Here is a 17,636-nt window from a genome sequence, read left to right as displayed (position 1 = left end):
ACCTTGATGAAAAATATCTACCAGAAACCTGCTGAGAAAATCATGCTTAACGGTGAAACATTAGAAATCATTTCCATTAGTGTCAAGAATGAGGCAGTTCTGCTCCCTGTCTCTGACATTCGTTGCTCAATATTGTGCCGGTGGTTTTAGCAATATGATTCAAGGAGAAGCAGGAAGTGAACATTGGAAAGGAGGACAAATTGAGGTTCCACACACACGTCCTGAGAGTTTCAGGGAGTGTGGGACTTAGTCCTGTTGGCAATTTCCTTTGCTGAGGCTGATGGAAATGAAAATTCATTGTTTCTGATATGGCTGGAGTTGAACTTTCGGTGGGTTTCGGGACTAGAAGCCTTGTTGCTATTGTTATGAAACACGAAGAATCTTAACATTTCTACAGAGTGGCCTCTTCCACCTTCGGTGCCACCCTGGCCTGGGTATCCCCAGATTCGGAAATCTGCCATGGCTGATGCTAGTACAACTGCAGAGCTTCTGCTGCAAGGACAACGTTCTTTCTGTGTTGTCTTTCTATATGTAGGGACACAGCTCTTTAAGGTCACATGTGTGGCCTCTTTCTACCAAACTGCTGCAGGAGTTGGGTCAGGGCAAAATTGAGGACCAGCCACCACTGTGTGTCAGGAACCACCACTTCTCTCTGTTGATTTCTATGCCTAACACCATCTTTCAGAGTAAGCCCTCTGTCGTTCCTCAAAGCTAGCTGGCCCTCTTGGGGAACACTACAGTCCCTTAGATATGTTTATCCTATAAACCTCAGTGGCGGTCAAGATCATGTCTTTTTCTTGGGAAGCATCTTTATGTTTCTCTAAACAAGAGAACTCACAGGAAGGGGACACCAAGTTCCCTCCTTCCACTCAGCACAGCCACTGGAGGCCAGCTCTGGCCAGGCCAAGACACCTGTTACTGTTCTCCACACGGGAAGGTTTTGTATCTGTGAAATATACAGTGAGATCTTAGAACTGTGTATTAAACCGTGTCTTTACCATTTATAACTGTGTGATCTTGGACAAATTGCCTCATGTACTCATATATAATATTGGAATTAATAATTGTACCTTCTTCGTAGGGTTGTTATGATAATTAAATTAGAATATACATATACACACACAATACACATGCACATACACACACAACAATGCCTTGTCAGACACTCAGTGCTTGGTAAAACGTTAGCTCTTACTATCTGCTGACACCATCAGAGAGGAAGGGCAGCAGTCACCCTCGGGCTGAAGTGCCTCCCTTAGTCGGGAGGGAAGGGTGGCCTCCAACTGCCCACAGCCTTTTCTCCACCTCTGCACTGGCCTCACTCAAGACTGCCCTGACTCCTATTCTACTGTGTCTTTGGTTTCTCACTCTGGCTCATTCCCATCAGCAATTAAACATGCTCAGGTCTCTCGTTACTTAAAACAACAACCAAAAATTGTTCCTTGATGCCACATCTCCTTCCATGTCATGCCCTATCTGTGTAACCTTCATTGTAATCAAGCTTGTTGACCTGATGTCTACTAGCTCTTTCTTTTTTTTTTTTTGAGACAGAGTCTTGCTCTGTTGCCTGGGCTAGAGTGAGTGCCGTGGTGTCAGCTTAGCTCACAGCAACCTCAAACTCCTGGGCTCAAGCGATCCTCTTGCCTCAGCCTTCAGGGAGCTGCGACTATAGGAGCATGCTACCATGCCTGGCTAATTTGTTTTCTATTTTTTAGTAGAGATGGGGTCTCACTCTTGCTCAGGCTGGTCTCGAACTCCTGACCTCAAGCGATCCTCCTGCTTCAGCCTCCCAGGGTGCTAGGATTAGAGGCATGAGCCACTGCGCCTGGCAAGCTCTTTCCTTTTTCTCATCCTCCACTCTCTCCACAGCCCATTTCTACCACCTGATTGAGTCTAGTTCTATTTTCTTTATGTTAGACGACACTGCCTCCTTCTTCCCATACTCTCTTCCCTTATGTTCATGTTTATTTGAATTCTAATTTTTCACCTAGAAAACTTGGGCTGCTCTTCAATTTCCCTGGCTCGTTTTCCTCCTCCTGCCCCTTAAATGTTTCTGTTACTTATGACTCTATTCTGGGTTCCTTTTTCTTTTCACCATGCCATGCATCCCTGGCTAATCTCTTTCACTTTTGTGGCTGCTCAGTGTCCTTTATAACATGCTGATGACTTTGATCTCCAGCTCAAATCTCTGTCCCGAAGCACAGCCAGTCGCATACTGGGATTTTTCACTCACAGTCACACCCAACCCAGAACACCCAAAATACACTCACTCTTCTTCTCAAATTTGCTTTTCAGTGTTCCCAACGTTAGGAAAAAACACCAGCATTCTTCACCAGTTGCCCCACTGGAAACCTGCTTGACTCTTCTTTTCATGTGCTAGCCAGTCAGCTACCAGATCTCTTTGTTTGACCGAAAGATCTCTGTTCTTACTATTTTCTCCCACTGCTTTATTAACTTCCTAGTCCAGGCCACTCTCGGCTTTCACCTGGATGACTGTAGCATCCTTCTCTCTGGTCTTTTTTCCTCCAGTCCTACTTCCTTCCAATTCATTCTTCATGCAGTGGCCAGAGAAATCTTTTAAAAACAAATCTAATTGTCACCCCACCTCCTAGAACCATCAGCAATATCTCATTGCCATGAATGAGCCGGCCATGCCCTGCATGTCTGGGCGTTTGCTTTCCTGTGCAGCATGCTCACGCGCCTGGTCCACCTCTGCCCCCTGCCCTGCTGTTCGTTCGTGACCTCTTCAGCCCTTTGGCAGGGCCACCTGTTCCATCCGGGTCCTCGCACAGGCGGCTTCCTGTGGCTCGGAGGCTGCCTCCCTGGTTGACAAACCCCCAAATTCTCCACAGCTTAAATCCTACTCATTCTTTAGGTCTTAGCATGGATATGCCTTCCTTCAAAATGCCTTTCCAAGCCCTAGGTTAGGCAAGGCCCTATTTCTGTGCTGTCAGAGTACTTTGTACTTGCCCTAGCAGAACAATTACAATTATTTATCTGTATTCTTGATTGGCCTCTAGGCTCTGGAAACAGTAACCACATTTGTCATCTTGTATAAATGAGTGAATGAGAGAACAAAATGTTCTGGTGTGTATTGTTGCTGTCATTCATTTTTGCCTTTCTTCCCTCATTAAACAGTGAGTGTTGACTTGAGCACATGCAATACTTTATGCTGGCCACTGTGCTAGGTATGGAAACATTGTACAGAATAAAACAGATAGGAGCCTTGCTCCTGCAGAGCTTATAGTTAAAGTGGAAGAGACAAACAAGGAAATAAGTGAATGATAGGATACTCATGTACCATAGAAACACATAGAATAATTGGGTAGGGTATAATGGTAAATAGAATGGCCAGGGAAGGCCAATTTGAGAAAGTAAATTTGAACTAAGACCTTGAATGATGAGAACATACCAACCATATAAAGATCAGAGGGAAGGTGACTCAGGCAGACGAAACAGTTGCTGAGGACCTGAAGCAGCCATGCTGGGGGAACAAAGAGAAGGCCAGCATGGTTAGAGTGGGGCGAGACAGGAGGAGAGTGACACGAAATCATGGAAGATTTTGCACTCCATAAGACTTTGGATTTTACTCTAATTAGACTGCTTTCTAGTTTAAGGTATGTGCTGTGCTTGTACTTCAGGAAAACAGTTACTTGAGTTTCAGAGGGCTGTAAGTAATAGACTTGAGAGAAGCATCCTTGATCCAGTAGAAAATCAGGTAACGCTGCTATGGTCAATGGCAAGAATAAGTACTAATTACATGACGGGATGTATTTTTTTAAAAAACTGCCAAGGAATGTTTTCTGTGTCACAGACCATAAACTTATATGCAATTATAGTATTGACCATAATAATTTCTACCTGATGCCATTGCCCAAATAAATGGACATTTTATAACTACATTATATAACCAGGACTACGGAATTTTATTACTTACAAAAGAGTATCATCAGGGAAGATGTAACCTGGAAATACAATGTAAGATCCCCAACATGCGATACTGTGTAGGTAATATTGACAAGCTGTAGTTTTAATCATCTTCCATTTGACTGCACTTCCGTGAAAAATGAATCAATAATGTATAAATCACAGGTTGTTGCGAGGCTCGGATAAGACAATGCATGTGAACATGCTTAAAATTATAAATGTTCTTACAAGGCTTATGATCAACCCTTTTTTAACCAAATACTGATAATTGTGTAAGATTTGATACTGTAAAGACTGGATATCTTGACCCAAATGAGAAATTGTCCAATGCCAAAATACCTGTTTTCTAACTGACATATATATTCATTTTGTTTAGAAACTTACATGTGCATGGATTGTTATTGTACATTCATTCATCTATTTGGCAAATACTCACTGAGCACCTACTGTTTGGGAGTCAGTTCTTCAGTGGCTCTGAGGCTAAAGCACTGAGTAAGACAGACACTGTCCTCGCCTTCCTGGAACCTAAAACCTAGCGGGCGGTGAACATTGAAAACATCATACATGGAATAATGATCACATATGCTTTTGTTAAAATTTAACTACATTTTTTAGAGGTAACAAAAGTACACGTATACCTCATTTTATTGTGCTTCACTTCATTACACTTCACAGATATTGCATTTTTTGCAAATTGAAGGTCTATGGCAATCCTGCATCAAGCAAGTCCATCTGCGCCATTTTTCTAACAGTATATGTTCACTTTGTCTCAGTGTTACGTTTTGGTGATTCTTGCAACATTTCAAACTTTTTCATTATTATTATATCTTTTATGGTGATCTGTGATCTTTGATGTTACCACTGTAGTAGATTAATGCACATCCTTGCCAATACTTGTTATCTTTTGACCTTTCCATAATGGTCATCCTAAGGAGTTTGAGGTGATATCTCATTGTGATTTTGATTTGCATTTCTCTAACGATTAGTGATGTTCAGCATTTCATATACCAATTGGCCATTTGTATGTCTTCTTTGGAAAAAATGTCTATTCAGGTCCTTTTTCCATTATTTAATCAGGTTATTCATTCATTCATTCATTTTGTTATTGAGTTGTACAAGTTTCTTATATATTTTGGATATTAACCCCTTATCAGATACATGGTTTGCAAATATTTTCTCCCATTCCATAGGTCGCATTTTAATTTTGTTGACTGTTTGCCATAGCAAACAGAAACTGTTTAGTTTTATATGGTCCCACTTGTTTGTTTTTGCTTTTGTTGCCTGTGCTTTTCAAATCCAAAAAATCATTGCCAAGACTAAAGTCTTGGAATTTTTCCTGTATGTTTTCTTCTAGGAGTTTTATAGTTTCATGTCTTTTGTTTATGTGTTGGATCCATTTTGAGTTGTTTCTTGTATATGGTATAAAGGTTCAATTGTATTCTTTTGCATGTGATATTCAGTTTTCACAACACCATTTATTGAAGAGACTACCGTCCTTTTGTCATTTTGTACTTTTTGTGCCTGCATTGAAAATAGTTGAAAATTTTATTTCTGGATTCTCTCTTTTATTCCATTGGTCTATGTATCTGTTTTTATACCAGTACCATACTGTTTTGATTACTATAGCTTCATAATATAATTTGAAGTCAAGAGGTGTGGTGCCTCCAGCTTTGTTCTTCTTGCTTAGGATTGCTTTAGCTATTCAGGGTCTTTTGTGATTTAACACAAGTTTTAAGATTTTTTTTCTATGTCTGCAAAAATGCCATTGGAATTTTGATACAGGTGCATCAAGTCTATAGAGAACTGGTAGTATGGACATTTTAACAATATAAATTCTTCCAATCCATAGACATGGGATATTTTTCCATTTATTTGTCTTCTTGAATTTCTTTCATCAATGTTTTATAGTTTTCAGTGCACAGACCTTTCACCTTCTTGGTTATTGGTGGGAATGTAAATTAATACAGCCATTATGAAAAGTATGGAGGTTTCTCAAAAAATTAAAAATAGATCTACCACATGATCGCTTCTGGGTATATAGCCAAAGGAAACAAAATCACTATCTTGACATGTTCATTGCAGCAGCATTCAAAATAGCCAAGATATGGAAACAACCTAAGGGTCTGTTAATAGCTGGATAAAGAAAATGTATACGCACATTTATACATGTATATATACACACACACACACACACACACAAATATGGAGTATATATGCACAATAAAATGAAATACTATTCAGCCTTAAAAAAAAGAAAATCCTAACATTTGCAGCAAGATGGATGAATCTGAAGGACATTATTCTATGTAAAATAAGCTAGACACAGAAAGACAAATACTGTATGATCTCACTTGTAAATAGAATATTTTTAAAAAGTCATTGAACACATAGTAACAGTAGAATGGTGGTTACTAGGGGCTGGTGTGGGAGGGGAAGGAAGATGTTGGTCAAAGGGTATAGACTTTCAGTTATAAGGTGAGTTCTGGAGACCTAATGTACAACAAGACAACTATAGTTAATAATAATGTATTACATTCTTGAAATTTTCTGAGAGAGTTGATCTCAAGTGCTCTCACCAAGGAAAGAACTATGAGAGATGATGTGTGTGTCAGTTAATTTGATTGTGGTAATCATTTCACCATGTATACATATATTAAAATATGTTGTGTACCTTAAATATATACAATTTTTATTTTTCAATCATACCTCAATAAAGCTGGGGTGAGGGAAAAGAAGATTAAATGCTTATAACACTGTTGTATATCCTGAAAGTCTAAAGTATGTATTTTTTTCTTATTTTTTTAAGCCAGTTTTCCTTTATGTTTAATTTTAAGTCTGTCCAGGATGCTCCTTGCACAGCCACGGTTTCTCAGACTCGAAGGCGGTGGGTGGGTAGGTCTTATGGAGGCAGAGTCAGGGAGTCTATGCAGTGTGACTGGCAAGACTCTGGCTCTGAATCAGACTCTCAGGGTTTGAATGCCCCCCCCCCTTCCCAGATTGGTAAATGTGGTTAATATGTCCGTAACTCACTTTTCTCATCTGCAAAGTTAGGATGATAGTAGATTGCTACGAGATGAAATGAGATGATATCAGCAATATGCTTAATCAGTGCCTACAACACTGTGTGTTCTCATTTCATGTAAATCGTGCATGTGATGGTTATCGTCTTCCTGCCTGCCTTCTCCTTTCCTCCCACAGCTGTATGATTTTCTCCATTCTCCAGCCGCACAGCAATCTCAGGGAAGTCTGCAGGGTTCCGTATTTTCTGGGACGTGATAATAGTACAATAGGGAACCTGCTTTTGACAGTAGGCTACAAAGGTTAGAGAGTCTCTGGTGATTTGTCGTAGTCACTGACTACCGACTCTCTCAGGTGCCAGCAGTTAATAATTGACTGTCCTTTGCAAAGCTGAAGAGGAAAGGGGACCGTATTGTTTCACAGTATGGTACCTGGAATAAGGCAGAAATAATGTTTTTGTAAATAAGCCTTGAGTAAGGTAGGAATCTTTTTGTATAAATAACCATACTAACAAAATAACCACCTAAGACAATATCTTTCAAACCTTTCTGACCACAATTCACCATAAGAAATACTTTATATCACATTAGGTTCACGTGTGTATGTACACACTCAAAATGGAAATAAAGTTTCACAAAACAGTACATTCTCTTACCACCTGTAATGCAATATTTCTGTTCCATTCATTGCAAAGAATTGTCATTCATGTCGTTCAATTTCATTCCTTTCCATTCTCTGAAAAAAGACCAGCAATTTGAAAAATATTTATCTAAGAGGTCAACAGACCTAAACAAAAATAGGAATATATGAATAAGAATAAAGTAGGATATTCTTCAGCTCTACATTTTTAATATTTTTTCAGTAATGATTACTATCTTGTATTAAAACAACAAAACAAAAAATACTACTTGTTAGGTGAATTCCTTTCTAAAGAAAAAAATAATGTGTTACTTAGCTCTTACTATTTAAAAAGTTAGTCTAATTTGACCTTTTTCTTTTCTTTCCTTTCTTTAAGAGACAGGGTCTCGCTCTGTCACCCCAGCTGGAGTACAGTGGCCTGATCATAGTTCACTGCAGCCTCCAACTCCTGGGCTCAAGCAGTCCTCCTGAGCAGCTGGGACTACAGGCGTGAGCCAATATACCTGTAGTTTTTAAATGTTTCGTAGATACAGGGTCTTGCTATGTTGCCCAGGCTGGTCTAATTTGACCTTTCAAGATTTGTAGTCATTTCTGTTCCAGCAAAGTTGTCATTAGAGAGTCAGTTCAGTGCAGCCAGGAAGCTCTGGGTCTGCCCCTGCCTTTATTATTACTCACAGATTCTCTTGTCCTTCATCTTATGAGGCATGATAATATTTGTCTTTGACAATGAGCTGGGATAACATATTTGAAATTGTTTTGTAAACTAAAGTGCTCCTTACAAATTTGAAGAATGTTGGGCTGTTAGATTCTATATTTGTAACCCTTTCCTCCTCTTTTTTTAAAAAATTCTTTCTAGCTTTCTCAGCTGAATACACTGATTACACTTTTGCTGGGAGAACTTCCACCTGGAGACAGGCAGAAGATCATGACAATTTGTACCATAGATGTCCATGCTAGAGATGTGGTGGCAAAACTTATTTCTCAGAAGGCAAGTTATTTGTAGAAATTTTCTGTATTTGCTGTCGTTTCCTAAAAGTAGTGTTATTTGTCAGAGTAGTTCCAACAAAGTCATTGTTGTGTTTTTTTTAAGTTTATGTATTTTAATTAGTCCTGAAAAGTTGTAGTTATTTTGGGTATGTTTGATTTGGGTTAGCTAATATATTATCCTAATGAGAGTTCACCCCTAGTGATATCCCCAAGGGTTTTGCCAGGTAGGGAGCCTCAGATAATCCAAAAATTAACCCAGGTGGAAGAACCATGAAAAATCACCATGTCTACTCTACCTCTTGGTGAATAATCATTTTGGGCCATTGTCCTGTGAGTCTCACCTCTGTGACATATAGCCAACAGTAATCAGATTGTGTGTGTGTGTCACTTCAGCCATCTCTGTGTGCCTTTGATGCACTTCCCCTTGAAGAAAGAAGTATTGGTCATAATTCTAGATTGTTGCTTGCCTCACCCTTTGTCTTTTCCTTTCATGGCTAAAAATGTACTTTTTTAAAGAAACCAACTTTTAATCCTTTCAGTGTATTAATAATTTTCCTTCCCTATCTTTTAAAAAAGTTTGCATGTCTCTTAGATGCTGGCAATGTTTACTGTGAAAGGAGAATTTTCTTACCCTTCTTACCAAAATATATTCCTGCTGACAAATGTCAGAAGTATGCGTGTCTACAGAACGACACCGATACATCATGCCCGTCACCCCCTTCCTCCAACCTTTTAGGGAGGTTGGTGGTACCAAAGCAAGACAGTTCCCTTCACAATACGAATGCATGCATATATTGTGAAATAGTTTCTGTTGTTTTTCTACTTCTTTCTCAATTTATTGAAGTCAAAGTGAATTTTAATCCTTTCCATGAAGTGCAAGAAAAGTCTTCTTCATGTAAGCCGTAAAGGTAAATATCCCTTGATCCAGCTTGGGGACCGTTAGTGGGCAGTGTTCTTTTCATTGCTAGTCCAAGACTAATCCTTGCAAAACACCACTTACCATGTGTTCTCATTTTGATAATTACTCCTTGAATATGACCTTTTACCTTTTTATATATTCTATTCTGTTTTATCAGCCTGGTGATTTGCTTGCAGGAGGATGAATTATGATTTAAAATGTGTCTGTTATTTCATACTAAAAAGATAATTTGTCTAATTTTCAACCATCTAAAACGCATGAATATGCAATGCTGTAAACCTATGTGATCATCAGACAAATTAGTAGGCAATAATTTTGGTAACTTCCAGTGATTCCCCAGAAACCCTAGGGTTACATGTACCTTGAAAGAGATGGGAAATTTTTTTAAAAACTGGAAGAGGAATGGGTGGGATTGAATAAGATGGGAAAGAATAGCAATGAAAAAATATTGTTATTTGATGTGATGAAAAATGAAGTAGAAAATCTCTGTATTAAAAGAAGACTGGTTTTAGAATGAATTTGATCAAAAGTGTAGTTTATTTATGTCTCTGATGGGCAGAAATTATGGATTATGTGTCATTTTAATATAGATAGTGTCTTTTTCTGTCTGACTTCAGTAACATGAGATGAAAGCCACAAAAATTATCTAATCCCCTGGGGTGATTCATAAGTGGGGAAAAAGCATTGCTTGAACAAATTGATATTATGTTACATAAAAGCTAGTTTAAAATGAAGGCTTTTATTACATATTTCTGATTAAGTATTCAACCATCTATATGCAGTTATAATTTGCAATTGCTTACAAGAGATTTCCTGTTTGTGAGAATTTTAGAAATAAAATGCAAACCAATAGAATCGATTAGATTAATAGATGTGTTGCCTCAAAACTGTCAGTATCTTATATGAAACAATTATGCAATGATTTTAGGTTGTCAGTCCCCAGGCTTTTGCTTGGCTGTCTCAACTTCGTCACCGGTGGGAAGACACCCAGAAACACTGCTTTGTTAATATTTGTGATGCCCAGTTCCAGTACTTCTATGAATACCTAGGAAACAGTCCTCGACTAGTGATCACTCCTCTGACTGACAGGTAACAATTATAAGTTTGAGTCCGATGGGAGAAACCAAGCGAAGAAAGTGCCCCAGCGTGGGCAGCGATGTGTGAGAATGAAAATGAAGGAATACGAGAAAAAAAAATGAACAAATTGGGAAACTACCTGAAAGCAGTATGTAAATTAATTTTATAAGATAGCGAATGTTGACTTCTAGTTAGAGACGAGGTAGATCGAACTGAATTAGAGAAACAGAATTACAGGAGCTATGCAATGTGCTGATAAAATCATGAGTGGATTAATACGGCTCATGGCAGGATTTTTGATCACCGAATCCATTCTGCCCCTTCTGCCAGGTAATCTAAGGCTGGCATCCTGCTACCAGGATCTGTCACTACCTCCTCCCACCCCCCGCTGCATCCCATTCTTAGACGTGTAGAAATAACTAGGAATTGCCTGTGTTCAAATTCATTTTTGAAGAATTGCATACAGTACAAAGAAGAGAAGAGGGAGAACATACAGTCAGTCCATCAGATGATTCAGCAGATACTTATAAAGTTCTATGCTAAGTAGTATTCCAGTGCTGAACAGACAGGGTTCTTGCTGACGCAGAGATTGCGTTCTATTGTAGTTGAGTGTAGCATGTGAGTGGCGATGAAGAGAAACAAGCAAATAAATTAATGAAGTTATTTTAAGTGATATATGCTATAACAAAAATAGGATGATGTGTTAAAAATCATCTAGAAGGGAGAGTCTGTTACAAATTGGGTGAGAGAGCATTTGAGCCAGGACCCAGCTGTGCACATCCTGGGGCAGAAAGTTACAGGCAAAAGGAAGCACAAAATTTCCAAAGTGGACGGGATTTTGACCAGTTCAAAGGTTAGAAAGAAGGCCAGTGTGGCTCAAGTATATCAAGGGGGCCAGAGGTTACTATTATGAAAAGTTCATTGCCATGTGACTCCAAGTAAACATATACACAGTCAGAATGCTGTAGTGGTAAGAATATGTCACATGGACATGAATTTCTTTGTTAGGTTTCCAACCTCTGCTGACTTATTTGATGGGAGAAAGCACATGGAATCTTTGGCATTTGTGAAAGAGAAATCATACCTCAAGATCATAGCCGTGTCCCCAGTTATCCACTATCACCTAAGTATAGGCAGTTTCAAATATAAATCTATAAAGCCGGTTGCTATGGTAGTTCTGAGAGGTTGGTGGGATTCTCTCACTAGCTTTGTGATTGTTCTTGCACATATTAATCTGCTTATGATTTCATCATTAGTATATTGTACAGCTTCTATAATTCTGTTTGTCTAATTCAGTTCTCTTTAACTTGTTTCTTAAAGTCAGTATTCACTGTCTTCATTAGTTAATTCATGTATTGCTTTCGATGTGAAGGATTAAAATTTGTAGCTTGACAAAATCACTTGAGAATAGTCAAAACTGCCAGTGTTAAGTGTCTACTGGATGCACGCCATCATGAAGAGGGGAGGGGAGGCCCAGGCAATAGGAAAAAAAGGGAAGAGGTATTTTAAAGTTTGTCAGTATGTGAGAACTGATGACTTATGAATTAAAAAAATCACTCTGTAGTTTATTTGGAAGTTACAAAGAAGATGCACACATTTGGTAGTGTGCATAGTGTTGTATATTGTGTTTACATTGTATAGACTTCATTTCCATTTCATTCTTTGCATTATTTACTAATTGTTTATATTAACATAATGATGCCTTTCAAACACTGTTGTTGGGTCTCATTTGCTGTTGACCATTCCTCCATGAGTTAGGCAGACTAGATAGTGTCTCCTTCCATATAGTGGCAAGTTCAGAGACTCAGGTCAACTAGCTTGTACCTGATAGACTTGTACTGGAACACAGGTGTATTGGTTAGGAGGATGCAGCTAAGCTGCTGGTATAGAGAGACCCCCGGAATATTATACAATGGCATCAATAACACAGAACTGATGTCTCACTTGGGTAACAGTCCAGAGGTGAGTGGTCCAGGAGTATAGGCTGGCAGGGGGCTGACATGCTAAACATGGCTTCACATTTGTTTCTGCCAGTGGAAAGGGAAAAATGAGAGCCCTGATCAAATATCTCCAAGGAGGTGACCTAGGAAAGGTACATATCATTTCTACACGTATCCTGTTGATTGGAGTTTTGGCACTTGGTTGCTCCTGCCTGAACATGGCCTATAGATAGCTTATTTCATGGAGGAGAAATCTGAGGCATATTGATATCAAAATATTGGCTTCTGATTCTTGGCAGAGTAGACGTTAGTCCCTGACCTCCTCATGCATGTCCTTCCATTAGATTCACTGTCTGTACTAAGACGAAAATAATTTATAAACCTGAAGAAGCCCCAAATAAAGAATATAGCCATTTGAGGTCCTTACTGTTTCTTTGTCTTTCCTTTTTTTTAATAAATATTAAATTCTGTCTTTTCGTAATTTTCTAAGAACCTCTGAGTCATTCCTGCAAAAAGAAGTATTATGGTAATTTAGCTGCATGTAAGAACACATTCAAAATAAATTCCTAAAATAACATTTTAACGTCATAAATTGTGCCTTTTTATGTTTACTTAATTCATTGAAATGGGTATGTATTATTTGCATACTTTGGATTTATATAAATTTACATATCTTTTAATGTATTCATTAAGTAGCAGTTTAATGTAGTCAATGTTTAATTCATTCATCATCCAAGACTTCTATTTTTCTTTTATTAAAAATAGCTTGAAATGTTGTATTCCATATTAATAGTATCTTAGAAATATCAGAAATTCAAAAGCATTGCAAGTCGAGTGTTATTTGTATTCAAATACACAGCTCTTAGGAAATGAGACCAATAAACAAATAAAGCAATACATTCTTTTCTATGTTTTTACACAGAACCTAAAAATAAATTTGATATAAAATATTCTGACTCATTATTGCCATGAACAAATCAGAAGTATATCAATGTTTTGTCCTAGTCCCACATTCTAGACCCTGGCTTCTTGAGCTTTCTTAAAAAAATTAGTTCCCCATAATGGTTTATAGAAATTTCATATTAGACTGTAATATTTGTGTTTTCCATTTGCTTCAAGGTGTTACATTACTTTAACTCAATCCCTCCATCTAACCATGAGCGGGGCTTCTGCTGGTCCAGCGGGCACAGGGAAAACAGAAACCACCAAAGATCTTGGACGTGCACTTGGCATGATGGTCTATGTATTCAACTGCTCAGAGCAAATGGACTACAAAGTAAGAAAATGATGTATTCTAACAGCCTTATTCCAAATTGGGCATGATGCAGCGTAAAAGCCCCTTCTGTTAAATTCTGAATGCTTCCCTCCCTCACGTAGTCCATAGGAAATATCTACAAGGGCTTGGTGCAGACAGGAGCTTGGGGCTGCTTTGATGAGTTCAACCGAATCCCCGTGGAAGTCCTGTCAGTGGTGGCCGTGCAAGTGAAAATGATTCATGATGCCATCAGAAACGGGAGAAAGCGGTGAGTGGCGTGTGGCTTTTCTCTCGTTACAAGTAGAAAGAGTAACATGGAAGGATGGGGGGACCTCACCTTCACAGTCTGTTGCTGCCTCTCCCTGTCTGACGAAATGGATTAAACAAGAGTCCAGTTAATTGTGAAGAATTATTTGGAATAGCCTCTCATTTTCTATTAGTGGTTTTTAAGTGTTGAATACAGCTAAGGTATATTACATTATTTAAATTGCTTAAAAAACAGACAACTTCTGTGATGCTACATCCAGCGATCAGTGCTCCATCCTCATCTTTCTTGGCTTCTGGCAGCCTCTGCACGGTTGGACACGCTGTGCTGCGGGACACGCCTTCTTCACGTGAGCTGCAGGACACGCTCCACTGTTCTCTGCCCTCTAGGCTGTTTCCTTGCTGGTTTCTTCTCCTATATAAAATGGAGAAAACAAACCTTGTAGGTTACTGTGATGACAAGTGCCTGGCACTTGTCAGTGTTTGCTATTTATTATTATTATATCCTAACCTATTAATATTAGATATCACAGGGCTCAGTTTTTAGACTCCTTTTCTCCATTTCTATTTTCGCCCTGGGTGGTTTCTTCTAGTCCTATGGCTTTTAAAAGCCATCTTTGTGCTGCTGACTGCCAGATGCCTATACTTCTCTCCCCTCCTCTCTGGATTTACTTAAACCACTACCCGTTGGGGTATCTCACTCTACTTGATGCCTGAGTGGCTTCTCATACTTAGTATCTCCAAAATAAAAATCCTGCTCTTTCCACCATCACCTGCTTTGTTAGTCGTCCCATCCCAGTAGATTATACCTTCATGTTCTTCCAATAACTTGGGCCAAAAACTTTCAAAATATATCTGAAACCTAACTACCTCTCAACATGGTGCCGTACTCCACAGGGCAGAACACAGCTGGCACTTAGGGTTTGGTGGCTTGATTTGAGAAATAAATGTTGTAGGTAAACTTTTAGGTGGGGTGTCTACAATACAACCTCATTTAGCTGGCCTACCCATTCCCCCAACTTTTTAGGGTATTATGCTCAGCTGGGTCTCTTCTGCACAGAAACATTTTCAATCTCTCAATCAGGGAAGGATTAGCTATAGCCTCTTGCAATTGTGAACCCGCTGTAGAAATTTCCAGTTTCTCAGTAGATACATCTGGATGTTCCTGCCTTGTAGAAACCTCTCAGTCCTTCCACCACGTTGGCCTGTGACACCAGTTTTTTATGGCCGGGTGTCTGTTGCCTGGCCTGCCCCTCCTCTAATGCCATGTTAGAGAAGTTCACTTCTTTCTTCTTGGATCCCTAGCCATATTTTATTTAACTTTTAGTCAAAATCTTGTTATTTGATGTAACCCAGATGTCATTTGCGGCCCTCTTTTCTTACGGAGATTTATGTAACTGATCCATGCAATGATTCTAAAAATTCCCAACCGTACTTGTAGATAGTCTACTCTGCACATCTGAGTCCTGTCCCTTCGTCCTTATGCTAGTCCGTCTGCAGACGGCAAAACTCCTTCATGATTTTGAGAGTTCATTAAATTCCCTTTACACTTGAGGATTTAAGAGATGGGACCATGCTTCAACCCAAAGCCTTCCAGCATTTCACTGGCTCTACCCCCTGGAGGTCCACATCTTTGACTGTGGCTGTCCGTGCTACTGACAGCAGGAGAGTAGGCAGAAGCCACCTCTCTTTCCGGAAGCAGCCTTGCCAGGCCTGTCTGCCTTCCCTAGCCTGACATTCTGGGGAATGATTTCTCCATTTTTTCATCTTCACCATATGAAATTCACCTGCTCTTAATTACCTAGTGTCTAAGATGCCCTTGGTCCTAAACATTGTGGTTTCTTTCTCAGTATCTTTTTCCCTCCCTGTTTTGTGATATAGACCCATATCCTTAACTACCTCAGCTCTCCCCTTTTTCGACAAGAGGTCAGCCCTCTATGTTGTCTCGTTTACCCTCATTTGAAAGTTTTCTTCTACATGTGTCTTGGTTTGGTGTCTGTAGCACCTCACCGTTCTGTTGCCCTTGGCATCAGCAGCCTAATTGGGCCATTGCAAATCTTTCTGAAAATCATTCTCTGTTTCTCCAGTGTCTTCAAGTGATAATAACAGCAATAGTCACAGCTAACATTTAGCCATTTATATTCATAATCTCTTAAATCTGTATATAATCCAATAAGGTGTGTAATATTATTATCTTTCTTTTTTTAACTAGATGAGGGAATTGAAACACAGAGACGATAATTAACATGACAAAAGTGCTCTCGCTGGACTCTGAACACTCATAGTCTGGCTCCAGAGCTGCCTATAATCACCACCACACTCTTCTACTTCTCAGTAATACTCTAGATATTTGTTGAATAAATGGGAGGAAGGGAGGAGAGGAGGAGAGAAAGAGAGGGGCGAGTAAATAGGCAAAATAAAGACTGAGCGGAGAATCCCATTCTTTTCTTATCCTGGGCGTTCTCTATCTGTGCAGTGTCCCATTCAAGGAATTGCAGTCCACACTGAAGACAAAAATGCCATCCCCTTTCATTAAATGTTAAAGTAGTCAAGTCCTCATTTCTACATTCCAAGATACTATGGCTATGCTAAAATAAAAAAGAATGTTTCCCATATTTGTAATTCCTCTGGGGAGAGAAGAGGGTATTTTTAATAAACACACTTCAAAGCATATTCAAAATATGTAAGTTTATGAATTTTAAAGAAAATCACACAGAATAAACCGCTTCCTAATAATAATTTGCATTTTGCAGTGGTTTGCATTTGTCAATGTGCATTCATATTCAATGAACGCATTTAATTTCATCAACATTCTTTTTATGGTAGATTTGTATTTCTTGGAGAAGCTATCACACTGAAGCCATCAGTTGGAATATTTATTACTATGAACCCAGGATATGCTGGTCGAACTGAATTACCGGAAAATCTCAAAGCTCTCTTCAGGCAAGTGTTATGCTTTGTGGCTTAGCATCTGGTACGCTCATGCCACCTAACGTTGTTGGTTTGCACTGTTATGTGATTTGTTTTTCCTCGAGAATTCCTAGGGAAAATTTTCCCTTATTATTTCTTTGGGATCTTTTTATAGACAGAACTTTCACCATGGCAAGTTAGCCCTTTTGAATTATGAAACCAAAACTCAAAGTCATTACTTAAAAGTTACATGGCATATTTGAATATTTAATATTAGCTCTTTTGTTATAATATTTTATTATAAACATAATTTTCATAAATCATGAGATATTTGGAAAATATAGAAGAAAGAAAAAATTACAGTGTCACCACCCAGAAACAATGATTACTGTATTTTTTCTGGTTCTTTTATAATTTATATTGTGTGGAGTTAGGATATTACAGTAGGCATAATTTTTATTTAGTTATCTTCATTTAATATTTTGCCATACATATTTGGTCATGTTAAAAATTCTTTGGAAATATCTTTATTTATTTATTTATTTATTTTCAGCATATTATAAGAGTAAAAATGTTTAGGCTACATATATTGCCTTTGCCCCAGCCCAGTCAGAGCTTCAAGCATGTCCATCTCCCAGACGGTGCACACCACACCCATTAGGTGTGAATACACCCATCCTCTTCTCCCCTTTCTCACCTG

The 17,636-nt window shown here is 38.8% G+C and overlaps 1 protein-coding gene across 1 annotated transcript in view; it reads left to right on the top strand.

Moving 5' to 3' along the window:
- DNAH11 (dynein axonemal heavy chain 11) overlaps nt 1-17,636 on the top strand; it is a 305,641-nt gene that overhangs the window by 102,405 nt on the left and 185,600 nt on the right. The window contains exons 31-35 of the mRNA XM_069462413.1: nt 8,441-8,572; nt 10,419-10,579; nt 13,627-13,783; nt 13,885-14,030; nt 16,853-16,969. Of these exons, the coding sequence (XP_069318514.1) occupies nt 8,441-8,572; nt 10,419-10,579; nt 13,627-13,783; nt 13,885-14,030; nt 16,853-16,969 (713 nt within the window). The remainder of the gene's footprint in view (nt 1-8,440; nt 8,573-10,418; nt 10,580-13,626; nt 13,784-13,884; nt 14,031-16,852; nt 16,970-17,636) is intronic.

This window comes from Eulemur rufifrons, chromosome 29 (genome assembly GCF_041146395.1).
Source record: "Eulemur rufifrons isolate Redbay chromosome 29, OSU_ERuf_1, whole genome shotgun sequence".
Classification (NCBI taxonomy): domain Eukaryota; kingdom Metazoa; phylum Chordata; class Mammalia; order Primates; family Lemuridae; genus Eulemur; species Eulemur rufifrons.
This window is presented reverse-complemented; position numbering and strand designations above follow the sequence as displayed.